Source organism: Pithys albifrons, chromosome 16, assembly GCF_047495875.1.
Source record: "Pithys albifrons albifrons isolate INPA30051 chromosome 16, PitAlb_v1, whole genome shotgun sequence".
In the NCBI taxonomy this organism is placed as follows: Eukaryota; Metazoa; Chordata; class Aves; order Passeriformes; family Thamnophilidae; genus Pithys; species Pithys albifrons.
In genome coordinates, this window is record NC_092473.1 from 8,897,671 (window position 1) to 8,923,774 (window position 26,104).

A 26,104-nucleotide genomic window follows, 5' to 3' on the forward strand; every position below is an offset into this window, starting at 1 on the left:
CACCAGGAGCAGCAAGCCCAAGGACACTGGCAGCAGAGCTGTGCCCAAGCTGTGTGTCACCCTTCAGTCCCAGAGTGGCCAGGAGAACCTGGCCCCACCACTCTTCCAAAAAGTTCTGCATGTTCCATTCCAGCATTGGAGCTGCTGGGGATATTTCTGCCCTGGGATTATTTATTGCAACATTCAAAGCAAGCAATATGTCGCTTTGAAAGTTAAGCACCACTTACAAGGCTCACCGCTGAAATCTGATTGCAAGACATACGATGACAAATCAACCAAGTTCCCTTTGGCTTATTTGAGAATACATCCCTTTGCACACAAAAATGTAGCCAGAGATCCACTCATTAATACTGATTTCATCCACCATGGCAAGGAGCAGCATGCTCCCTTCACCCTCCTGACTACACAAAGCTGCTACTCTGTTTGCCTTTTCTGCTACTAGTAGGAAAAGGGGAAAATAGTGTTTCCTGCCTGTCACAAGAACACCTGATGGAAGCTTCCAAGAACAAATTCATCACTGCACCTGCAAGGTACAGTCAGGGTGACATGCATGCAAAGCAGTGATTAATTATAGATGTTTTGCTGAGGAAATTTTTGAGCATGAAGGGCAAAATTTAAATTGCTGATCAGCATCACTTTTGTTCTAACATGTATGGAAACAAACTAATGGGTTGAAATTAACCTCCTTGTACCAGCTTTGACACCTGTATCTGCCATGAAATAAGTAAAATTTTAAAATAGTTTAAAATACCTCCTTTCAGAAGGAGATTCCTTTCTCTTCATCAAAAAATGGTGAGTAATGGGTGGAAAGCTGCCAAAAAAACATGTTTGTGAAGCCTGAGAGCCCAGTTAGGCAAAAGTGTGGGTCCCACCACCCAGGGCCTCTGATCCTCCAGATGGCAAGAAGGTCTGACCCTGCTCCTGACGGTGCCTGAGCTCCACAGCTCCATAGGCTGGGTGAAGTCACGGCATGGGAGGCAAACTCACCCTTCAGAGGGGTCCCTGCAGCCCTGCTCATGACCTCTCCACTGGGAAGGGACAGAGAATGCCACTGAGCACAGAGGGTCCCTTGCCCAGTGCTGGTGCCTAGTCAGGGACCATCCCTGCGTTCTGCCACTCCTGCTCCCAGCAGCACCCCGACTGCCAAGCTCTACTGCCTGTTTTCATGCCTTGAGAACAAAAATAAGAGATTCAGAAATAGTTTAAAAATAAGAATTCCCATCCCAGTCAAACATCTCCAGTGCTACAAAGCTCTCAAGTGAGGTCAGCTCAGGACTGCTCCTGGCCTGTAGCCTGAATGGTCTGTGTCTGGGTCCACCTCAGCTCTGCCATACAAGGTTTGGCACTGAATCCAAGCCCTTTAGAAATAAAGGCACGAACAAGTCTTCTTATAGAATAGGTGAGGTCCATGTGAGACACCTCCAGCTGCATCATCTCACCAGCAAACCATGTCAAATCTTTGCCAGTGCCTGGGCTCTGGGATCATTCACTACTGCCCTCTCATTTTTCTAATTTTTGACTTCATGCCCAAGTTGGCTGTCACTGAGAAGTGCAATTAATGCTCCTCCTCTTCCTCTGCACAAAAGCATTCCAAATGGCACCAATTAAGCACAGGACTGACACAGTGCACTCCCAGCCAGCTCCAGCTGCTGGATGGCAATGCTGGGAACAGCTTCTGCAGAGGACAGAGTGCTAATTAATCTTCCCCGGAGACCTCAGTGATGCCCACCCCTTGCAGGGTGGCTACTGGGACAAACACTGTCCTGCACAGGCTCATTTGCACACACAGCTGATGGTTTGTTCACCTCAGAGCCAACCACGACCATGCTGAGCCAGAAACACCACCACAATTACCTGTAAACACCAGGCTGGCATTCTCCAACTCTTCCTGTGGAACCTTGAAGCTGAAGGACTCATTGTAGAAGGGATCTATCGTGCCCCGCATGCAGGAGGTCTTCTTGGTTTTTGTTAATTTTAACCCATGAACAAGCTGAATTTTCACAAAGGGATCTGGCAAAAAGCACAAAGCACAGGGTCTGCATTACAGGCATCATGAGTCAGTAGCCTGTTCATGAAGGCTGGGCACCACAGAGATGAACCACGCCGAGAAACAGCCTTTGGAAATGGCTGGGACTTGTACCCCTGCACTGCTCCCAGAGATTTGCAGTGGAGATAAAAGTCAGGCAGCTGGATTAAAAATACTCCCTGCCAAAACCACAGTTAATGACAACCTTGATAGAGACCAAGCATACTGTTCTTTTTGGAAAATGCCAATATTCTGGCAGCAGCAGTGGCTGGGTCAGGGAACATGGGGAAAACACCTGCATGAAGACATATGCATGAAGCACTTACCAGCCAGCACGCTCAGAGCCAGCAGGGAGCAATGCCCATGGGTTGTCTTACAGAGTACAAGGGGGGAATATTAAAGCTCCTGGTACCTCACCTCACTCTGGTACAGAGATCTTTACTTTAAATAAGGCAAAGGTATTCACACCCTCCATTGTATCTCAGGGTAAGCACTCCAAATACTGTCATTATTCCTGGTTATACATTATAAGACAAATATCCAGAGCCCTGTATTAATAGGAAGAGAGTGTTCAAATTCCCCTGGGTCCCCCACAATTTGCAGCCTTACCACTGATCTGCTTTAAAGGCACATATAATCTGTGCATGAGTAATGTGAGAAATGCACTGCCCTTTACCTGAACCTTGGCTCATGTCTGTCTGAAGAAGCTGTTTTGCTCTAATGATGTCCACGTTCAGTCTTCCCGCGCTGGGTAGATAGTTTAGGGACAACAGCAGCTCACCCAGCTCCACTTCATTCTGATGGGAAAAGGGAATGTGGAAATTTAGAACAGAGCTTGGAGGGGAAGGGAAGAGAATGAAGAGAAATTAAATAAATCCCATTTGTCTAAGTGCCTGAAAAACGAATTTTAGTCACGCTCTGAACTGCAACCAAGAACCATCTGGTGGTACTTTGTCCTAAGCAGAAGCAAGTAAAAATACTACCCCCAAATGAACATCATTCTTTGATCACTGATCCTTCACCAGATTTTCAGCAGCAGTTCAAAGAGGACCTAAAAGTAGGCAGAAATGCATGGTCAGTAGTTTCTATCTGCTCCATTTTGAATGGTTCCAGGTGGTTCTGATCTTATCAACACGCAGAATACAAAACCACTGGAGAAGACATTCTCTACTTCCCAGCCCCCAAGGACCACACCAGCCACTTAGGAAGCTCAGGCGTGCAGGGGTTAATGTATTCCTGGATCACAAGAAGGCAGTTCAGAGGAGACATTCCCTCAGCATCCAGCCATCTACCCAGAGACCACAGAACAGCTTGACTGTGGCCTTCTGTTCATCAGGCTGCACCACAGCCACAGCTTTGCATCAGTATGGCTGTGCAGCCATTATTTCTTTTCCTTCTACTTAATGATGCTTAAAACTAGTAATTAAAGAGCTGGAATGCTGACATCACTGCTCCTCTCCCACCTCGCATGACCTGGCTCTGATATGCTCTTACTGTCAGATGCAAAATACACACACTGAAACAACTCTGGAGACTGAAAACATACCAGCCAGTCCAGGCAGGACATCCATTCATCTGCCTTGTTTCAGTTCCATGCAGGAGTGAAGAGCTAGTTCTTCATCCCAAATAGTCACAGTTCAAAACCAAACTACATCAGGTGGTCAAAGCCCATTCCCAAGAGGAAAAGCAGTGACAGTGGTATTGCCATCATAGCAAAAGGCTTAAATATCTTCACTGATGCCCCAAATATTAGATTACAGAAACCAGAGACTAAAGGGCTGGGTAGACAACAAAGTAAAAAGCTCTGAGACACAGTGACAGCCTGAACTGACCCAAAGAACCAGGTTCATTAGCAGATGGAGCAGCATACAAGGCACAGTTTCTGGCAAAGACATCAATGGCTCGGCAAAATTGAGGCAGGGGCTGCTGGGAAACCCAAGCAATTAATGACTATTCAGCTGCAAGCAAAAAAGCACAGTTTTTTTACATTAAGATTTGGGATAATTACTTCTGGAGCTGTCTGTTGATGGAACATGCTGACCTTATCCAAGAACTGCAGGAACTAAGGGGTTTCCCTGGGCCAAGGAGGAGTGGTGAAGCTCCGCAAGAGAAGGCAGATCTCCAGGCTTTCAATTAATTTGCATTTATGCTTCATTAAAATAGAAAAAGCCCCATGTCGTGCAGTGACAGTATCAGGCTGGATATGTAACACCCACCAAGGTACACGCAGCAGAACGAGGCATCTGCCCCTACCTGAACCCTCAGCAGCACCATGTCCTGTCACCCCTGCAGAAGTTATGGAAGGAACCACTGCTGCCTAACCCACCAGCCTTCAATAGGTAAAGGTGGAACCTCATTTTCCACAGGACCTAACCTAACAGAGATATTGGTACATCTAGGAAAATTTTTTTGGCTATCTAGGCTTAGATTTGAGTAAGGTGAGAGATAAAATTCTGTGTTTTTTAAGTGTGACCCACTCAAGGCAGTCAACAGACTGCCACCAGCTTTAGTGAGTCTCAGATCAAGCCTGATCTCCCAAAACTCAAGAGAACCTTCTACCCCTTCATGCTTTTCAAGCATGCCCATAATTCAGTTAATTATTTTAAGGGAAGGATCGTTCAGTCCCCACCTCCACAAAGGCCATAGCAGGATGGGTATGCTCACAACCAGCAGGAAAGAGCATCCCCATTCCAGGCAGAGCACCAGCAGCATTTGCAGCAGTAATAGAGGGGTTTTCAGAAGGAAGCCCAGATCCCTGGATAGTTCACCTCCCCAGACAAGTGACTCAGCCTTTTCAAGGCACTTAATTCCAGCAGCAAACTGCCTCTGATATTATAAATGCATTATTTCCAGCTTAGCCACGAGGATCTGGGAAACAAGCTTCAAATTCTGCCCTGGTGCCTGAGGGGATGTCAAGCACTCGAGAAAATGAATCAGTGGCCGAGAAAATGAATCAGTGGCCGTCAGTCACCAGGTTTCCTCCCCCTGCACGCCAGGCTGACACTGCCTCCACTGTGCTGTGCTCCACCATGTTCAGCAGCCTTCTCCTGCAGTAACCTGGCATCATTAGCAAACAAAGAATTCACAGGTCACTCCAAGAAGCAGGAGGTACAAGGCATACCTCCAATACCCATAGAAGATTCTAGTCCCCTATGCTTTCCCCGAAAAGCTCATGCCATGGCTACCTTTGCTGATGTGACAGTCTTGCTCACCCACACCTGGAAACACTGTGTGCTGCCATAACCACTTAACCACTGCCCTTTGTGCCCAGGCATCTTCATCAGCATTAAGGCAACCTAGAAAAAGAAGTGTGGCTCTTGTTCTGTCACACACTGGAGTGTTCCCAAACCCCAGGCTCACGTAAGGGCTGAGCTGAAGAGTTCATACATGAGAGGTGTCATCGGCACACTGTTTATCATAGGGCAAGGAAGTGCCTGAATTTTATGTTTCCTAGGTCTTTTCATCAGGAAACTAAAATGCTGTTGGGTTTGCCTTCAATATTTTGCTCCCAGAAGACAGCGTGCAGAGGTGCCTCTCAGCACCACCGTGCTAAGGCATCATTTCAGTTGCCATTATTATGCTGATGATGTGCTGATTTCTGCCGAGATCCCAGATGACCCTGGAAAAGCAATTTCCTATTTGATGAGATGCCGGAGTGACACCAAGTCTGGGATGTCTGAGACTCTCCTGAAGCTCTGATTAACATTTCACTCCTGGCTGTTCCTCTACACAGCTGTATTACACAGCCAGAATGTATTTACAGCCTTGGGCTCACCTATAGTCCAGAACCTTCTGCCCGGGTTGAACCCAGAAATGTTGAAGACGAATTTTTTTTTCTTTTCTGCCATCTCTGGAACACAAAGAGGCTCCCTCAAAGGAAGATGAGCTTTTAATAAATGCCATTCGCACATCTTGTTTGAACCAGGGTAATTCGTTCCTCACAACCCCCAGACTGTTTGTTGTGCATTGCTACAACACCAGCAAAATTCTGCAGCTGAAACCCTCCCCAGTTCCCGACGGGAACCAGAGCACATTACATCAGCACAGACATCTATGCAACACTCCTAATGAAGTTTCAGATTGATTTTCTTCCTCAAGGTTATCTGTGATGATACCTCCAGGCACATTAGAAAACTGATGGTTTAGAACAGTTTGCTCTAACAGGTTTTCTACAGCATCCTGTGACACACAGCCATCATTTTGGGAGGGCTGAGCTATTAAGGATCAGAACCTGAAAAAAAATACTTACCAATGGATAAGAACAGTGTTTCCTATGTAACAGACACCAACTGAATGTATGCAGAAATGAGTCACAAAATCGCTTCTAAAGTGCAACTGTCTTTGCATCAGTTTGGATGGCCATAAGAAAGCTTCTGTTGTGCAAAAAGCTTTGGGGAGAAGATATCCTCTGGAGAGGTCCCGTCCATGACCCCCACCAACCCCTCCTCTGGGCTCCTCCTCAGCAAAATACACCCCACAGCATCCCAGTCCTCCTGAGAAATGGCAAGGAGTGAACAGCACTGAGGGGACGTGGTGAGGTGACTGAGGATGACAGCTGGAAACAGAAGAGATAGACAAGGATAAAGAGAAAACAATAAAGAAGAAAAATTACTCAGCTTTAAAGACGGAAAAAAGAAAGGGGAGAAAAAAACTACTGAAATCGAAATGGGGGGAAAATAGAGAGTGAAAGAAAAATGGTAGAATGTCATAAGCCAAAATATGAAAACCAACCGATTAAGAGCTAAAAATGTTATCAGGATGGACAAGCATCCATCATGGCATCCTGTCACAGTTCCCACAGCTCCAGTGACCTGCAGGGTAGGAGTATCTGCCAGGCTTTGCCCAGGGCATCTCCCACACTGGCCACAGGTAAGCTGCCAGGCTGGCTTTTAACATCCTGCTGATGAGCAAACAGGGCCCCACACAAACAATTCACATTCACCATCACTGATTCTGCATTATTCCTTCAACTAGGCAGCCACTAAGCTTTAGGATAGCTAATAAATAAACTAAAAAAAAAGAAATAGGGTGAGAAAAAAGAAAAAAATCCTGACAACATTGCTTTCCATATTTAATTTCCCATGACTGTCACAAACCTGGACCCCCACTTCACACTGATGCACACAGCCTTCAGCCAGCTGCTGTACCAAGTCTCAGAACTAAATCTCTGCCTGTCCAGCACTTTCTGCCTGTATGAGAGATGGGGATGGCATTAATCTCAATAATGCACTGTGCTACCAAATGCAAGACATCATCCCTGATCTCCAAGGATGGTTCCTTCTCAGGGCTGCAATGGGCACCAAGAGCAAACCTGGTACATGCACAACCGGGGGCCTCCAAACCACAAGCTATAACCACCTGGCACAACAGATTCCATGTAGCAGCCAAGAGGAATGTTCTGAAATGAGTCACTACCTGAATTTCAAATTCCTTTCTCCCTTTTGCTTCCCAACAACAACAGTTTAGTACTTGTTGTAGGCTTATCCCTGAGATGGGAACCAAAAATTGCAGAGAGCTGCCACGGCAAAGCCACTCTGTTTGTGGAGCACGTACCATCCCGAACATAAGAACTGACAGGTCATTCTAGTGCACTCATAGTATGAAGTTAAAAAAACAAGTTCAATACATACTCCCTCTGCTACAGAAATTCCTTAATTTGAGGGAAGAAGGAATTTCATGCTATTTTCTCACCACAACTAGGCAATTTTTTTTCTCTTGTAGAATGATCTCCAAGCTCTCATTACTGCTGGTCTAAAACATTTATTCCTGCCCACTCAAATCTGCCAAAAGATAAATGAATCATATGTCAATAAAACTTGGGGTCCTGAACATGTGCTTCAGAATTAGTTTTAGCAGTGAAATGTGTGAATCTGAGCCCAGCTACACAGCAAGGCCTGCCAACTTCATTCATGGTAATTAAGCAAAGCCACACACATTTCAGGGGCTATTTAAGGAGCGCAGAGTGTTCCTATGGGGACTGGACTCAAGAGCCTTTCCATGAGCAGCTACTGCACTTTACAAAGGCATTAATTACCCTGCAAGAAAATGCCTCCCAGAACTACCAAAGCAAAAGGATTTGGCAATACCTGCACTGACATTTTCTACCAGGACTAAGTCCTTCTGCTTAGCTGCTGGCTCTGATGATGCATCGGGCAGCAGCTCCCCAGTGCCTCTGCTTTAGACTCAACCCCTCTAAGCACCGAATGTGTGATTCAAACTCAGAGTGCTTATGTGCAGGTACAGTCTTATGCCTGAGGATTGACATCAAGTAGTTTATTGCATTGATGCTTCAGGCTGAGAGGAAAACACACTGCTCACCCATACTCAGGTTCTCTGAGCACCCATTCCTGACATAAGGAGCAGGGCAGTGCTGCACCACCCACCTTGTTACACCCAAAGTTAAGTTCTTTCATTCATTCACAAGCAACTCCATGAGTTGGTAATGAAGATATTCCTCTATTAATGACAACAGGCTTTCACCCACTGAGGAGCTGTACATCCCATCCACAGGCCTAAGGAGATTATCTTGGTCCAGCTCACAGTGAAGTCAATGGAGCCACCGGCTGTAGAAGCTGAACCATGCCTCAGCTGGGAGAAGCTCACTGTCCCTGCTGACTCTGCACACACCACAAGATTCCTGGTATTTCCCACCTTTTCCAGCTCACTGATGCTGGAACAGTCCTGTACTAAGGCAGTGTTCCAGCTCTGGGCTTAATAGGGCTCAGTGTGATGGTGGGACAAGGACTTGGTACCTGACTTTATCAGCACCCTCTATGTCAATGGCTCCTAGGTGGAGACAGCAAGTGTAAAATGGATGTTCTCCTTAGCTGATACCACTTGGACACTTCTCTGCTCTTCCATAAACCCTGCTGCCCTCCCATTCCCACCAGTATGAAAAGAAAACTTTCTCCACAGCTCCTGCCATCTGGATCCACTCTCCTCCCTCTCTCCAGCTCATGATGGTTTTATCTATAAATTCCAGTTAGGAAAAAAAAAAAGAAAAAAGAAAAATTCACATATTTTGTGTCTTTCATCTTTACATACCATGTCTATGACTGTCTGTGTTTCTCTCCTTCCTGTTACTGGTTTTCCAAGCACCTGCTTCAGCATTTTCTCCAACATGATCTTTTATCACTGCAGGGGTGCTGCCAGTTGCTGCTTCGTGTCACAGCCCCGGGGGCAGCCAACCCAGACTGACAAACTTTCCCTGACTAACAACGAGAACAGTGGCTTTGTGCTGCTCTCCAGAATCCAAGGACACCTTCTGCAAAATAAAATGCTACTGCACATATTTTATTTTCTTTTGTCTCCATCTATCATGATCTCACAATACAAAGCACACTTCAGCAGGCTCGGGTTCAATCCAACAAGACACTGATAAAAGCTGTCTGTCCCTCAGCTAATCAAGCAAAAAAGTGAGAAGTATAAAAAAATGTCAACATGTCAAATATATCATTCCACAGGCAGAAGTTGCAACTATTCATTGAAAACCCTCAAAAATTTCTAGCACTAGCATCACTGTTATCAAAAGACATTAAAATGCATTTTTTCAAAGCAATAAGCTATATTGTTTTACTTCTTTCAGGATTTATTTTAACCCTTTGATCAATTAATTTAACTCTAATTACCACTAAGATGAAATCTACCTTACTCAATGAAAATCTTATCATTGAGAAAACATGGGAAGATGACACCAACCATCCTCCCAGGATGTCCTGTATGAGCACTGTTGCTCCCTTTGCAGTTGCAGTCTGCCAGTTGAGATAAAAAGAACAAAGAGGTAAGAAAGGACTGAACCAAGGCACTTTACCAATCAAGAAGTAGAGGACTTCGCTTAAGTTTTTCCATATGATAGCAAGGAAATAAATGTAAAAGGCTTCTAAGGTTAGGCCTGCCCATTCAAACAGAGTTTTCTTTCTCCTTCCATTTATAAATATCAGAAATGCCAACTTCTGCATAAATAATTTATCTTGAATGCTGGTGAAGCAGACAGCACTGCTGAAAACAGCAGCAGCTTTCAATGAAACTTTGGAGAGGGGAAAGGAAGAGCTGGCTCTGAGCTTGGCACACAAAGGCAGAGATGATCTTGTCTAATCAAGGTCTGTATTAGCTGTGGAATGAGTCCATGTTACTCATAGAGAGATACATAACACAGAGAAGTATTTATCATGCAAAAGTAGAGGGTGGCAGGGAGAAGCAAAACTGGATGTTGGGAATAACAGGAGGATAACAGGATGCAAAGAGGAGAGCTCTGTCCTCAGATACACAAGACAGAGCCTGTGATGAACTGCTAGCACCAAAAAAAGGGGAAAAGTGTTGCAAGCATTTGTAAACAAACATTTCGGGAAAAGGTTCAGTGAGGGGATATGGATTAGTGGTGATCTTGGCAGTGCTGGGTTAACAGTCAGACTTGATGGTCTTAAAGGTGTTTTCCAACCCAAACAATTCTGTGATTCTATGATTTTCCTTAGGAACCACTTCATAACACAACTGGCCCCTTGCCCTTCACTGCCACTCTACCAAGCAAAGCAGATCTCACTGGCACAAAGACATGCCCTACACACAGACATGTTCAGGGACCCCATGATTTTGACTTGTGCATAACTTTCAAAACTTTTCTTTTTTGCCTGAACATCTTTCAAGCAAATCCCACAATGCTCCTATGCCTATTACACCAAATCCAGTTGGCTTTCCTGCAGTTACCTGGAGCGTTGATCTTCCATCCCCTTACATGATACAGCAGGTCTGAGAAAGAGGTAAAAGCACTCACAGCCCCTCTACACACACAGGGCAAAGCAGAGTCAGAGCCTGAGCTGGCTTCACTTATAAACACTGCTCAGGGGATTTCACTTCCACAAGTGCCTCATCACAAGTTTCTACTCTAAATCAGACTCTCAGACTCACACTGCAAATCAGCAGTGAGGCAAATGATTTACTGTTCATCTCATCTAATACTTTTGGCTATGCCACCCTTTAGTGAACACACAAAAATCAATGCAAATGTGAACCATCCAACTTCACACAGGGCTTTATTCAGCAAGGGCTCTAAATCTTAAAAATTGCAATCCCAGAGCAGGCAAGGAATTGGGTGAGGCAACTTTGTTACACCAGCCTTGTGTAAAACTCCTATTCCTAACACAAATATTTGAGATGCTGCTCACACCATGCTCTTCATTTGGCTTTTTACAGGGTTCTGTGCCTCTAGCTATGTGGGTGACACTGCTAATGGCAAATTCGGTAGCTAACCATTATTTCTGGCTGCAAAGCTCAGATCTTTCCATTGAACAGGCCTTTACCTGGCTGGCAAGGAGGTGACCCTTTCCTGAGAACAAAGGTGGAAGCACACAGACCCCCTGCATCTCCTCTTCCCTTCCCACTGCATGGCTGAATCAAGTCCAAAATGCATCCAACATGCCACTTGCACCAGACAAATATTTACAGCAAGTTCATTTCTTTCAGGGACATGATGAAAATAATTCTACCACTCCTGTGCAAATTTTAGTCATCCATTATGCTACAAGTCTCTTCATCTTCTATATGCTTTATTGAATCAAATCATTACTGACCTGGCATCAGTGGTGCCCCTTTTGACCTCAAAGCACAGTCATGTTAACAATCACAGGAATGTCCTGGGTGTGACAGTGTCACTGCAGTGGCTGGGAATGGATGCAGGTCACTGCAGCAACAAGAAACACCTTCCCAAAGGCACAGACCTCCAAAGCAGTCTTGAGGTGTTCTCATTTAAGCTGACATAGGACCTTTGGTCAGGCCATCTCCTTTGGATATTAAAGACAGCTCTTCTACCTCACACTGTGAGTTATAAAACCAGTCATAGGCCCACATTCTTCCAACCCAACAGATTTTGTAGTAACAAGATGACAATGACTAATTAGAAACTGCATTACTTGCCAACAGGCAAAGGAACTCTACAAAAAAAAAAACAGTGAGAAAAATTGCATCAATAATCTGATAAATTCTGTTACCTGAGAACTAGGCACAAGGGCTTTCCACCAGTGTCCACCTTTCACAAGGTCTACATCACTCAAGGGCATTGACACTTTGCCAATAACACAATGGCGTGAGAATTTGTCAAAATCCACTACGGTTAAAAGCAGAGTTCTTCTCTGGGCTTCTAAAAAGGGGATTTCAAATGTGTACCTCTCCTCAAACACTGGGTTCTGTGTTTTGCGTTTTACTCCAGTCTGCTTGGAGTTCTTCTGATCTGGAAGAAGGCAGATCTTCACATAGGGGTTGGAGTGAGCCATGTCTTGCCTTGAACCATCATAAGAAATTGGAGGAGGCAGATCTTTAGCCTCAATGACTCGCACTATTAGATAATTATGCAACAGATCATACTGTGTGCTAAAATGCAGCATACCCAGCTGATACTTCGACAAGATCTCCTCATCTGTCAAGGAGTCCATATCATCACTGTTTGAGTCAAGAGAGTACAGTCTTGGTTCAAATTTTCTAAAATAGTCATCTGGGGTGTAGGTTTTTCGCAGGATAGTTGGCTGAACTATTTCTTTCTTAGCTCCAATTATTCCAAACTCGATAGGCTTAATGTCAATTAGTGGAGAACTTGGCCTCCTCGACTCTAGACCTAAACAAGAGAAATGCACAAACACAACTGTTAGAAACTCAGCTGAAGCAATTACAGGTGCACATGAACTTTGGGTGCTTCTTTGAGTACAGCTGTTCTGTGTCTGTGCAATGCAGGATCCACAGTGGGACTTCTCCTCATTGCACTTCCAGCAATTAACAGCACCCTTCGCTACACCAAAGCACAAGCTCGCCTACACTTTTCCCTCCCGGTCCATGTTCACATGCAATTACCACACAAATACTTCAGCAAGAAAAACAGGGCTGGTCCCTTCCCCTTCCACTGTGTTCCTGCAGAACAGGACGATATTTTAATCAATGTACCTTCATCTTGACTTGATTCCCTGTCTAAAAGATGAAAGAGCAAGCATACAGTTTGATTTTGTTCCCCATAAGAATTACATTAATGTTGGAAGGACGACCTTACTTGAAATCCGCCGCGTGAGGCTGTAAGTGGACCGTGATGTATCTGACGACGACCGCCTTCTGTCAGGGGAAACATCCTGAAGAGTGGGAGGCAGCTCACTGATTGTATTATCAGAGTCTCCATCTTTGTCCTCATTTTGGCTGCTTATCCTGTTATAACGAGAGACCTTTGGATGATTCAACCCAGTACAAGGAGTATATACAGAATAACAATGTGTTCTGGCATTCTGGGGCTAATCTAGGGTGCTCATCCCTGGATGCTGTGGGATATCTCCTGATCTATCAGGTAAGCAAAAGGCTGAGCAACTGACTTCAAACCTATGTAAAAAACAGATTCTTTATCCTTCTGCCTGTCTTTCAAACAGAGTTTTATCAATATTATATGACAACACAGGCCACAAAGGCACATGTAACTCAGATCTTGATGAGAAATATTATACTTGTCTCTAAGGAAAAAGAAAGAAAAAACACAACCCCACAAACCTCAAGCTAGCTTACTGCTGTAATTGTCAGCTATGCTTTGGAAAAAAAACTTTACAAAGAATGTACCAGCATGGCAAAACCTCCATGCTCAGATATCCCAAACCTACCACACAGCTCTCAGTAAAATACTGGTTTGCAGTTATGCCAGAAAAGTTTCAAAACTCGATCTTACAGTACAATTCATTAAGAGCTATTTATTGACATGCCTTTTTAAATAATTGGCTGCTTTTTATCTACTTTTTATAAACCAGACACAATTCTCACCAGACAGTAATTTTACTGCTCAGGGGTCTTGGTGGGAGCAGGGAAGTTGGCAGGATCTAAATGACAATGCAAGTTTTGATGAGAGTTGTAGCATTTTTGAGAAGATTCAACAGAAGACTGGCATCATAGAGAAGTACACATGTAACTCCCATTTCAGTTTGTTTAAATATATATACATACCCACACACACAAGTTGTTTTCACATATAAAACCATTCTGGTTTAAAACCTCAAATTGTCACAGCTGTAGTCACTCCCAAAGGCAGTGAGGGCCCCTCAACTCGACTGAAAGAGGGCAAAGGCAGACAGTAATAACTACAGAAGATAAAGTCTCCAACTGCCTGCTCAGAAGGGAGTGCTGCCGATGGAAATGAAATCACACAATGGTACTTGATGTGTACTGCATCGTGCAAAATAGCAAATCCATGAGACAGAAAATAGCAGCAGATCACAGGGAACGAGTCAGTGCGAAATTAGCAAAGCAAAGGAGAATTCTGTTGGAGTTTTTCTTCCAATTCACCCTTTCTAGGTGAATGGCTCAGCTGGGTATAAATGAAGTAAGTTGATATTATCATTAGTAACCAGTGACTGGAGTAGAGCAATTCATATATTCTGCGAAAAGCAGAAAACTTGCAGAAAAGTCCCCTCAAATACAAAAATACACCCCCATAACCAAACTCCAAAAACCAACTGGAAATTCTTATCCAAATCCACAAAGTTCACAGCAGAATTTATGCCAGTCTCACCAATTAAGATTCACACAACTCATCCAATTAAAAAAGAAATTCTTTTAATAATCAAACCCAAACCCTATGCTGAAAGGGGCCTACAGTATTTGCACAGTTCTGCAGCCCATTAAAGGCAGTCCAAATCATGCAGTTTGATTTATAATCGGCACTTGGAACACAAATAGCTTTTTCATGCATAAATGCAGGTCTACACAATCACAGGTGGCATTTGGATATGCTGTGTTTGAGAAGCAAAGGCACAGAAAGAGGCGAAGGCAGGGTGAAAAGGGAATCAGGAAGAGAGGCATTAAGGATGTTCTACAATGGGTAAACGTAATAGTGAGTTAATAACATACAGATGACCTTTAGTAAGGAAATTGCTACTGAGCCACAATAATTTTTCCTCAAATAAACTTTGGCTCTGGTTAAAGCAGCTCTGCTTCTGTTTAATCCAAACCTTTGGAAAGAAGAATCGTGTCCTGATTTCAATTCAGTCTCACAGTGTGCACTGTTTATCTTTGGAGTTTCTGTAGAATATTTCCTAACAGGCAACTCCAACATAAACCCTCATTCCCAGCCCATTTCTGCAAAGACCACGATGTAAGTGCTTCTCATGAAATAACAAGAAGCTACCAGGCACTCAGGTCAATACAACTGGACTCCCTGCAGGAAGGGTTTTTTCCCCTAAGCTCTCACTGTAAGAAATTCAGAAGGTGAGAAAAATCCATAGTCTCCCACAAAGAAGGGTTTAAACTTGCAGCTTTAACATTCCCTCCTGAATTTCCAGGACAATGAGGTGTCTCAGAGCTGCCAAAGGGAAAACCTACAGGCAGAAAATAAAGGAAGGGTCATTAAGCACAGGCATTCAGATGTTTGCTAGTTGGACAGTGAGAACCATAAAAGCAGTTTTCCCCAGGGGAGTGGATAGGAAAAGTGAGGAAGGAACAAATTGCATTCTGCATTACATCAATGTCCTGGGCCCCTGAAGAAGTGGCAAGATAGAAAGATCTAAGCTGAAAACTTAGATCTATTTTTACAACACTTTCAGGCTGCAAGCAGGGAATACAATAAATTGATTTTTTCCCAAATTCAACACACGCATCTAAATGCAATATATGGTGATGTCAAATCCACTTTTCATTGTAGGGGTTTCCACTAAATCCAAAATCCCCTTTTTCAAAAATAAGAGAGGAAAAAAAGAATGAGGGGTCAACTGGCATACACTGAGCACTTAAAAACATGCCCTATTAAACACCTTATTCTAAAACAAAGTCCAAATTCTAACCCTGCTCACACATCTAACTCCATATATCCTTCCCTACCTCCAAAGACACACATGGAGATTTAAGACCACAAAATCAACACAGTGAAAACAGAAATCTTCTTTGGCTTCTGAACTCTATGCCAACAGAAGCTGCATGGGATCATTTCCACCTTAAACTTGCACACAAAAAGTTTGGCCCTCCCACTCATAAGCAAGGAAATTACACCAAATCTGGCTCCCGCCTCTTGCTCTCTTTTCCTCTTTGTCTTACAGACTATTGCTCCTCTACAGGCTCATTTTTTCCCTCTCCTCTCGTTACAGCCCCTTGACTCCTTTAACTCTCCACATCTCCTCTGCTCTCTTTGTCCTCCTCACTTAAATAATTTCTAGGTTCCCTCACCATTTCCCAACAAAATCACCCTGGAAGCATAAAGCATTGTCACATTCCCTGGCATCACCCTGGGTCCATCTCAGCTCAAGAAGAGGAGCCCATAGACTTTTTAAGCAAGCAAAGCCTGATCTCCAGCTTCTAAATCAATGTGTGTTAACAGGAATCCTGGAGATCACAGGATTTGCAACAGTGCCACAGGAGATGGTGACCTCAGCGATCCCAAGGCATGGCAGCATCCCTGTCCCCTTGAAAAGCAAAACTACCTCACTCCTGTGTCCACCGTTTTTGGTGCCTGCTGCCCCTCTCAGGCATTACCTCTGGGAACTCACCTTCTCTCAGCACTAGAGCAGAAGAGGGAGACCCTGACTGCACCAAATCACCTGAAGCCGGATGGAAAGATGGATATGTGGCCTGGGCTGTGGTCCCAGGGACTCTTCCTGAGGCTGTAAGCATCCACAGGTGAAGAATAAAGTGCAATATGGTTGAAGAACTGGGTTGATTTTTCCAGAGCATGTTGTCTTCTGCCTATGACCATCACAGTAAATTACTGTAGGGGCTTTCAAGTGGAGCAGGACTGGGGCAAACAATACAGGCTGGAGGGAACATTTTATGAGTCCAAAGGTCTCCATGTTTTCTTCTTGGGGCAAAGTCCAACTCATCTGCAAAGCCACCATATATCTGAGTTTTGAGATAACAAGAATGGAGCTTCAGTGCTCACAACATCCTTCTAGCCAGAGAGAAGGATCCAGGAGTCAGAAACAAAACCATGGTACAAACACCCCTCACGTCCAAACACACAAGATGTCCCTTCTGCTACCCAGCACACCAGACAAACTCTGAATCACCCTCTCACTACAAGCCCAGCTACTTGTTCCCAAGATGTAATTGCTCCTGTACCAATCTTTCCATGTCCAATACTGCAACCTCATCACTGTGCTCTCCTGTGCGAGATGCTTTCCTATTTAGCATTGATTTTGTTTCCATTCCCCATTAATTGCAGGTGAATCCATTTCTGGGTGTATATCAGACTCTTAAATATGCTGCTTCACATTTAAAAACCACTCTAACACATCTTGAACAGCTCTATTTTTATTGCTTCGGTATTAATTACCATCCTATTCTACCTGGATTCAAAAGAGTACATGGACAAGACTGCAATTTAAATATGAGACAATTTATTTCATGCAGCACCAAGACATGAACCTTCCAGCCCTGACATAGAGTAACAGCAGGTACTCAGAGGAGCAGATAAAATTACCTGAATGTCTCAGTGCCCTGAGCACCATATGATGCACTAAATAAGCCTCTCCTGTGCCACAAGTTTTGGACACACTGAAACTGTGTCCATCAAACAGTCTGCTCCCACAGAAGATAGCTCATCACAGATGACAACACAGCCACTAAAACACTGGAGAGCTCTGCTCCCTTCTTGGTTTCATTAATGCCTCCACAGGGTCACCTCTGTGCCGCAGATTCCCAACTGAGAGGGAGTAAAGCAGTGAAAACCTCAGACTTCCTTTGCAATGGATTTGTAAATACACTAATCAAAGCTCCAGATAAAACCTGGAGCTGGTGCTGTGGTTCCTTAATGATTTGAGAGGAAATCTTGAAAAGTATTAAGGTGACGCAGGAGATCAAGTCCTGCTAAATGAAACTTTAAATGAATTTCCCCTTCAGAGCACGTATGAGCTACACCTTTCATCTGCCTATATGATAACCACCTTCACGCTAGGATAAGAAAGTATTTCAAAACAACCTCATCAGCATTTCAGCTGAGTTGAAGTGCTCCAAAGGGCTGGTCCATTTGAAGAGGAAATAGGACTGAAGATGAAAGGCACCTTTAGAAAAGGGTGCGCAGCTAAACCAGTTCGCAGCTTGCTATGCCAGCTAAAAAACAACTTCTGTCTTACCCATCAGAAAAGGTTTTTGCAAAGACTAACCTTGCTATTGGAGTTAACAGAGCTGCCCTTTTTCACCTTGCTGTGAGCAGCCTGTGTTCCCACCCTCAGGAAGTTCCTCCTTTCTAAGAGGTACCCTCAACGTCCCACTGCATTTCATACCTATACTTTCATCATAGCCGAGCAGTCCTACTCCTTGGTTAAAGCCAGGAAATTGAGCATCTAAACTTACAGCCAGGCTGGAGTTTGAGCAGGAAAAGGTCCCAAGATTTCAACTTCATCTTCATTTGTTTGACAACAGCTACAGTCGAAACACTTCTGACAACAATTTCTACAAGTCCACCGGCACAGCAAGAGATCCGAGATTCTAGCGAGCAGCCCCTGAAGCCATTGGAAACCAAAGTACAACATTACAACCCATCAACAGCTATTGAGAAAAAACATTCAGCTGTATTTATGTTTGTGTTTTGTGCAATAGAACATTAAGAACTTTATTTATTTCAGCTATACCAACAGACAAGTGCTATACAGTTACCAGCCCAAGCCCACCAATGCCGTAACAAGGCAGGAAAATAAGCATTGTCTGCAGGTATTTTCCCTCCAGCAGGGAAGTGTTATTATGTAGGTTGGCAAGAGGGTGATTTACAAAACACTATGGCATAGCAATATGCTAGAGTAGAAACATATGTATTCCTTCATGCACACCAATAAATTAATATATCAGCAAACACGCATGAGAAGGAATTAAAAACAGAAGGTAAGTGAAAGCCCCAGTTTAATCCAACAAGAACCTCTTTAATCAACACAGCAATTTTTAACATACCTTGTCCCTGTAGATATACAAGTATATAATACCTATATGATCCACACAAATGTAGCATTATAGCCCAAGAAACCCAACACTAAAATGGATTAACCAAAGCACATTATGTCTCCCCTCTGCTATGATGATTAATTTAATGAGGAACCATCAATGGTATTTTTAAAAGAAAGTTAGTTGACCCAGAAGAATACTTCATTTCAGGTTTTCATGGTGGCAGGAGCAGCACCACCTGTAAGACTGCTCCTCTGCTGGGACAACCACAGGGTCTGAGCTCCATGTGGCCTGTGGCCCCACTTCCACACCATTCCTACAGCCTTCTCCCTCTGCTGCAAAGATCTGCTTGCTTTGAGAGGAGCAGAGAGATAAACCTTAGCCCATTTCCCACCCACATCAGCTCCAAGTCCTGCAGTTCATGCAAAGGCTCATTAAGCAGCAAAAGGACAATGCTAGGAAAGGGCAGTGCTCCATAGACACAGCACCTGAATCCAGGGGCAAACTGTTATACAATTGTATGTGACCTTGAAATGTTCCTAAGAAGCTGAACAAATAAAGCATATGATATCTCCCCAAAATTCTCAAGCCATTTGCAGTATTCATGAGTGCACAGATACAAGGGCACCACCACACCACACAGAGGAGGGGTTTCCTTGGAGGAACTCTGATCTGCAGAGAAGAGTCCTCAGAAACATTTCTTTTTGCTCCCGTAAAACACATGGTTTTTTCCATAAACAAAATCTGGGCATTGGAAAACAAGAATTACCAGCCCAAAATGCAGTGCATTACTTATATCTAGGAGATCAGTAAAGAGTCAGAAAATACGAGACAATCCCCTCAGGACGGTGCGAGGAGACAGAGCGGGGAGTGAATCATCAGATTAACTCACCTCATTTATTGGTTCCAACTGTCCTTTTAGACATCCAGGATGAAGCAAAGGGGAACAAAATGAAAAAGACAAAAAGAGGTTAGTAATGCTCAAATAACTTTAAATTTTCTGCCATGATATACCCCAGACTAGGATGAGCTTGAATTTCTGGCAAGACAGTCTGTAAATGTTAGAGGAAGGAGAAGTCTCCTGACCGGGTATCACTTTCTGCTGTTTCCAGTCCTTCTTCAGGAAGCTCCCTCGGCTCCTCCTTTCCCAGGAGCAAAATTCCCAAACCCATCCTGGAGCATGAAAATCCTACCCATTTCTCCTCACTAATGAGGTATCACAAGCAATGCTTTCTTTTCTTTTCTTTAGTAACCTGTCTGTAACTGCAGAAACTACTTGCTGCTGACAGCAAACTACATCAAAATTCTTCAGTGGAAAAAAAAAGGCTTTTCTCCAGATTGAGCCATCAATGCAGTTTCAATGCCAACTTTTACTCAACAATGCTAAGAAGGGGTATAGACCGAACACTCTCCATTATGTACACATCACTGGGCACCTTCAGCCTCATCCTCAGATGTGACTTAAGGAATACAAAAGATAGAAGTTAACTGCTTGAGCTACACACTCCAAAAATCCATGCTGCAGCCACCTGCCCCAAATCACAGAGAAAATCTACAGCAAAGAAGTCATCACAAACCTGTGTTTTACTCACAAACCAACCTTTGGAACATTATACTTCACCCATTTCATTTATAGTTGTAGACTCAGTAGCATTTCTGATGCCTGCTGCAATGTCACTCCTATTGCATTCCCTTGATAACATCTAAAAGTTTCCTAATTATCCTGGCTGCCTTTCTGTAGGTGAAATCTCTAAATAACAAACCCAAATAACAAAAAACCACAGAACAAAACAAACAAGAAATCCCCAAACTTCATTCTACTCTTCCACATGTAGAAATTGGTTCCTAGTTTTATGCTCATGACAGGGGCAAGAGCAGTTTTTTTAGGAAGAAGCTGGGACGTAGAAGTTGCCTTTAGTTCCAAGAACTCTCCTGTGGACCACATTTCAGTGCAGGTCTCCCTTTTAAACTTCTTGGAAGCCATTGCTTGGTAAACAGCTCACCACTTGTTAGAAGTACAAACTAAAATACTAGAAAAGGTGCAATATGACAAGACAGCAATTACAGATAACCATGGATCAACTGTTTAAGAAAATTCTAAATAGTTTACAGGGCTTTATACTTCCTTATTAATGCAAAGTTGCAGTCAAAGCTACAGTGGTTCAGCAAAGCTGCAAGGAAAGTATTTAAATTGCTCTAAAAGGAAGCAGCTGGATCCATGCCACTCAATTGAATGCCCTAGCACGTGCCATGAGAAGAAAGTGGCTTTTCCAAATGGCCCACTGGGACACATGGCAGGCTCGTGTTAAACAGCCCTGCCAGTCACCATTGGCTCACTAGTGCTGTCAACCCTCTGTGTGCCACCAGCCCAAGGGCACATGCAGCAGTTCCACAGGTACCATGATAACGTGAGCCTCTGACCACCCACAAACCTCCTCCAGGAAACAGGTGGGCAGGGATAAGAACTAAATACTATAGTGCTGAAGAGGTAAACAAGTCACCAGCACCCTATAGAGCTGAAATGCAGGGCCCATGAAAGGAAAGCAAACACGACCACCTGTTCATCCACCTCGCTCGCACCAGGCAGGAGGGTCAGGGCTGGGGAAGGGCAGGGCTTTAGGGGAAGATGCAGCAGCAAGCTGGTGCTGGGGGATCCCTGGGAACGCAAAGGCTGCAATGTGCTCAGCAAGCCCCGGAGAAGGGCTCAGCCTTCAGGGTCGGGAAGGCACCGACAAGCCCTGCCACGTCATCCCAAGCTGGCTGAGCAGGGAACAACCCAGATGGGAGTCTCCAGCCACAAGTGAACCCTCATGGAGGGTCAGGTGCATCTCTCTGGCGCGTCTGAGCGCAAGGCAGGCTTCATCTCCACACCCTGCTGCAGGTCCCACAGTCAGCCTGGGCCTGAATGGGGGTCACCTGCTCCAAGTCAGCACAGGCACCAGTCCCAACCGGGTCCACAGACCAGTGACAACAAGCCACCATGGCAGTGTCTCTGGGGATGCTGCAGCAGGGTGGGGTCCCCACTGGTGACAGACTGTATTGTGCCCCTGCAGTTACACCCCAGAAAAGACTCCATTGCAGTGGACACCACAGCCCGGGGACAGTACGGTTCCCTTACCCACACACCGGTGGGTGGCCCCCCATCATGACTGACACCCTAGTGTGGGGATAACGGGGTGTTGCTGCTGTTCGCGTACCCATCCGGGTAGCCCACCTTGTATCCGCGGGCCCCCGACGGCCGTGCTGCCGGAGGGCAGCGCCGTGTCCGGCCCCATTCGAGACCCCCGCCGAGCCGGAGCGGCCCGGGAGCCCCGAAGGACATCTCCGGCGGGGTCCTCTCGCAGCCGTTCCAACTCGTCCCGGCGGGGCAGCTCCCTCGGCATCCCAGCTCCCACCCGCCGGGCGCGGCAGCGGCTCGGCGCCGAACGGGAGGGCGCCGTGGGGGAACGGCGAGGGGGTGGAGGGGGCCGAGGACCCGCGGAACGGGGATCCCGAGTGGCGTCGGCAGCGGGGTCTGTAGCGGCGCCCCAGCGCCCCGCCGGCCCGCGAGGCTGGAGATGCCACGGTCGGGTTCATTGCGACCTGGGTGGCTGCGCTGGCAGATACGGCTGGGAAACGGGCGGCTCGAGGGTCGCTCAGGGTCTGGACAAGCCCAACAATAATTCAGCCCCTAAACGCTGGGTGAGCACATCCATCAGCCCGCGGCTCCACGCAGACCAGGGCGCCGGTGTCCCCCACCCCACCAGACTGTGCCCAGACTAGAGGAGGTTCAGCATCCTCTTCCCTCCAATAAGTCCTTGTGCAAATCGGGACGGGCTCCCGGGGCCATCCCGCTTCCCTAGCAGAGAGAGGTCCGAGGACCGCTCGCCAACCCCGCGGGGATCCGCTCCCGCCCCGGCGCCTTGGGAGCAACAGCTGCCGGTTCCGCTCCTGCCCCGGCCCCGCCTGGCCCCTCGCCGGGAGCCGCTGTCGCCGCCGGGAACTCCTCCCCAGAAGTTAACCCGAAGTTGCGCACCCGCAGCGCGCATGGAGCACAGGGGGGGACCTCGCCGCGGTACCGCACCCGTCCCGCAGACACCCCAAACACCCCCCCGATCCCCAGGGATCACCCCCTCTCGCAGCGCCGTCGCTCCGCTCCGCACCCACCTGGATATACGCCATGGCTCCGCGGGGCTCCGCGGGCGCGCTCGGCGCCTCCCGCCGCGCGGCTCCACCCGCGCCCGCCGCGCCGCAGCGGCACCGGCACCGCCCCGGGCGGGGGCACCGGGGGGCGGCCCCCGCGGGCAGGAGCGGCCCCGCGCCCGCGCAGCCACCGCCGGCACCGGGGGGCGGGGGGACCCGCCACCCCCGCGGGGGCGCAGGGAGGGAGCGGAGCTGGCGCTCCGAGCACACCGGCAGGTCCCGCCCGGCCCGGCCCGGCCCTGCCCGCGGAGCCTCCGCGGGGCCGCAACAGGTCCGCCGCAGCGCGGGCGAACACTGACCTCCAGAGGGCCCGGCGCGGAAATTCAGGGATGCGAACCCCTGCTGGCCCCCGGGACGCGGCGCGGGAGGTGCCGGTGGGAGCTGGGCACGGCTGGGCAGGTGCGAGCGCTGGCCGTGGCTGATAAAGTGGTTTCGCAGCAGCGTTTTCCCAGCACAGAGTTCGGTGTGTGAGAGGATGCCACGGACACACCTGAGTTTCAGCACGGATGCAGTTGTTTCGTGAGCTTGAATGAACAAAATCAAAACGTTCAAACACCTTCCCCAGCAGAGATGAGAAGCTGGAACAAGGAGTGAACTTGTAACCCACAGACCTCAATGCACTTACGTATTGGGTCCAGCCAGAGGCAGAGTGAGAAGGAATGTGGTCCAGCAATGGGCAAGTCCCACCACGTGGGTGGTTGGACCTGGAGAACTCAAGTAGCAAAGGGCTCTTTGGGTCAAACTCTTGAAAGCGAAAGCATGGGAAAGGTGATGATTTGGGGCTGTTCTCCTGAGCACCACTCTGATGCCACACAAGTTGGAGTCTTTCCAGCATCCTGGTGTAAAAAAGGGCTTCTGCCCTCGGTTTTGGAGGAACCTCTGAGGCTATGCTTCTGGCAGCGATTTACAGCTCAGCCCAGTTGGACGGTTGGCAGTTGCTACAGGCCTGGGTCACCACAGCCCTGACTCACCATATTTCAGTTTACCGTGGTGAATGGCAAAAGCATCTCCTGCTCTGGAGAAGAGGATACTACAGCTTCAAATGTTGGCCAGCCTAAGAACGCTGGTGACTGCTGCTCCTTGTGGTTAGGAGGGAGTACACGGGGGCAGGATGTCTTTGGAAAGCTCTTGAATTACTGATCTCATTTAATGGCCCATTTAAGTTCTCCTTGAATTCAATGAAAACTCCTATTGACTTCCGTGGGAAGGGCCATACTCTGAATTAAAAAACAAAAAATTATTTTTTTCCCCTGGGAGAGCAGCTACTGCTTTAGAAGAATAATTACCACAGTGAAGATAAGCAAGGAAAAAAAGCCTGTAATGCTCCCTTGTTTCAGGCTGTTTTGAGCTTATGATTAAACTGTGGTACAAGTTGTTTGTCAATTTTTGCTCTGCAATTCTTTTTAATTCCACTTCTTTCCAAGTGCCAGTGTTTAAAATGTCAGCCTTTGCTTTGAATATTGTTGCTCTTTTCACCACTGCCTTCATGCAGCTTGCAATAACTGAACACAGATTTTCTTTTTTTTTCTCGTATTGCAACATAATGGAGAGAGGTATAAGCTTTTCAGACAGATTTTTTGACTCCTTAAAAGCAGAATGCTGTGAGTCACAAAACTGTAGCATGCACTACACCAACATTATGTGCAGGTTTGTACTTATTCCTTTAAAAATGTTTGGGGCAGAAAAAGATCAAATGCTGCAGCACTTGTCACTGCCTTTTTTGGCTGACACATATGAGCAGAAGGAACCAAAAAAAGGAGAGCAAAAGAAGTTTTATAGTTTTATATGGGCACTTGCCAATACTATTGATTTTTACACGAAAAAATGCCCTTCCCCCTGCCCCCCCATGCTTTAGTAGCAGATTGTAGCACAAAGCCATGAGATGGATGTGCTTCCCTTGCACACTCATACATGCATTTCAGTGCCTTTCACACTGTTGCATGGAGGCTTTTAGATGGCATTCTCCCAGCACACATATTCACAAAGCAAACACAGCTCCAGTCCAAGGAATATGATGGATTTGAAACAGTAGACAGGTGGTTATTGTAAAATCTAATTTCAAATCTGCATATGGCTGATGCTCTGATTAAGCTCTGCTTCTACAGCACTCAGAATAAACAGACCCATTTGACATGATGACAACATAACCTTTGGATGTCCTTTGCTGTGCACGCTCTGTGTCTGATAAGACACATTCCGTACTTCCTACATGTAATGGCTGTGATGCAGATGGTGAGGCTTGCAAATGCTGAATTTCTGAGCAGAAAACAAGGAAATGAATACTGCTTTTGCAGAATATGATTTTATGAAGGATTTCTATTCTTACTGGTATTAGCACACACTCGGAATAACATCACCTACACCCAAAGCATGCACTCAAATAATTACAACCAGCCCAGCAAGTAGCAAAATCTACCTCCAACACAGCAAATCAGTTCAGCAGCTTCTCAGACAACCAGAATGAGGGCTGTTGGTATTCAAAATGCTATGCCATCCCCAAGCCTAGCCAAAGACTTTCAACTTCTCCGTGCCTTAAAGTTAAGAGAGAAGAGCATCACACTGAAAAGTAGAGAGAAAGGAAAGGAAGGCAATCAGATGGCTATTTCAAAGGATTTTCATTTGAATCCTCTTAAAGCAATTGACAGTGCTTTCTGCTGCAAGGGGGAAGCAAAGAGAAAAGTGGTGATGCAAGGTAAGATGAGGTGTCTTCCTCTGCTGTTCATATGCCAAATCCTTACAATCATCACTTGTTGGAATAGCCAGCTACCCCTTTGCCTAGAAATAAGCTCCTTATCTCCAGATGTTTTTGTAAATGGCAAGCCACTGTAGCTGGTGCTTCCCCACTGCTGTTGGTAGCCCATAAAAGTTCAGCTTCTTGTCTTCACAGAATCAGCTCCATTTCCCCACAGAATCATCCCTCTAATAAAGGCATCTTCATTTCACTCTTCCAGAACCATCTCTAGTAACGTTTGCCTCCTTGCAGTTTCATGTAAATGCAGTTTCTTTCCCTCTGTGGTTTTTCAGGCA

At 46.0% G+C, this 26,104-nt stretch overlaps 1 protein-coding gene across 1 annotated transcript in view; it reads right to left on the reverse strand.

Moving 5' to 3' along the window:
- SYT17 (synaptotagmin 17) overlaps positions 1-23,149 on the reverse strand; it is a 34,700-nt gene extending 11,551 nt beyond the window's left edge. The window contains exons 1-7 of the mRNA XM_071571057.1: positions 23,042-23,149; positions 19,788-19,805; positions 18,314-18,462; positions 13,056-13,204; positions 12,010-12,629; positions 2,703-2,823; positions 1,855-2,010 (exon numbers count right to left, since the gene is read on the reverse strand). Of these exons, the coding sequence (XP_071427158.1) occupies positions 1,855-2,010; positions 2,703-2,823; positions 12,010-12,629; positions 13,056-13,204; positions 18,314-18,462; positions 19,788-19,805; positions 23,042-23,056 (1,228 nt within the window). The 5' untranslated portion in view covers positions 23,057-23,149. The remainder of the gene's footprint in view (positions 1-1,854; positions 2,011-2,702; positions 2,824-12,009; positions 12,630-13,055; positions 13,205-18,313; positions 18,463-19,787; positions 19,806-23,041) is intronic.
- Between the last annotated feature and the right edge of the window lie 2,955 nt (positions 23,150-26,104).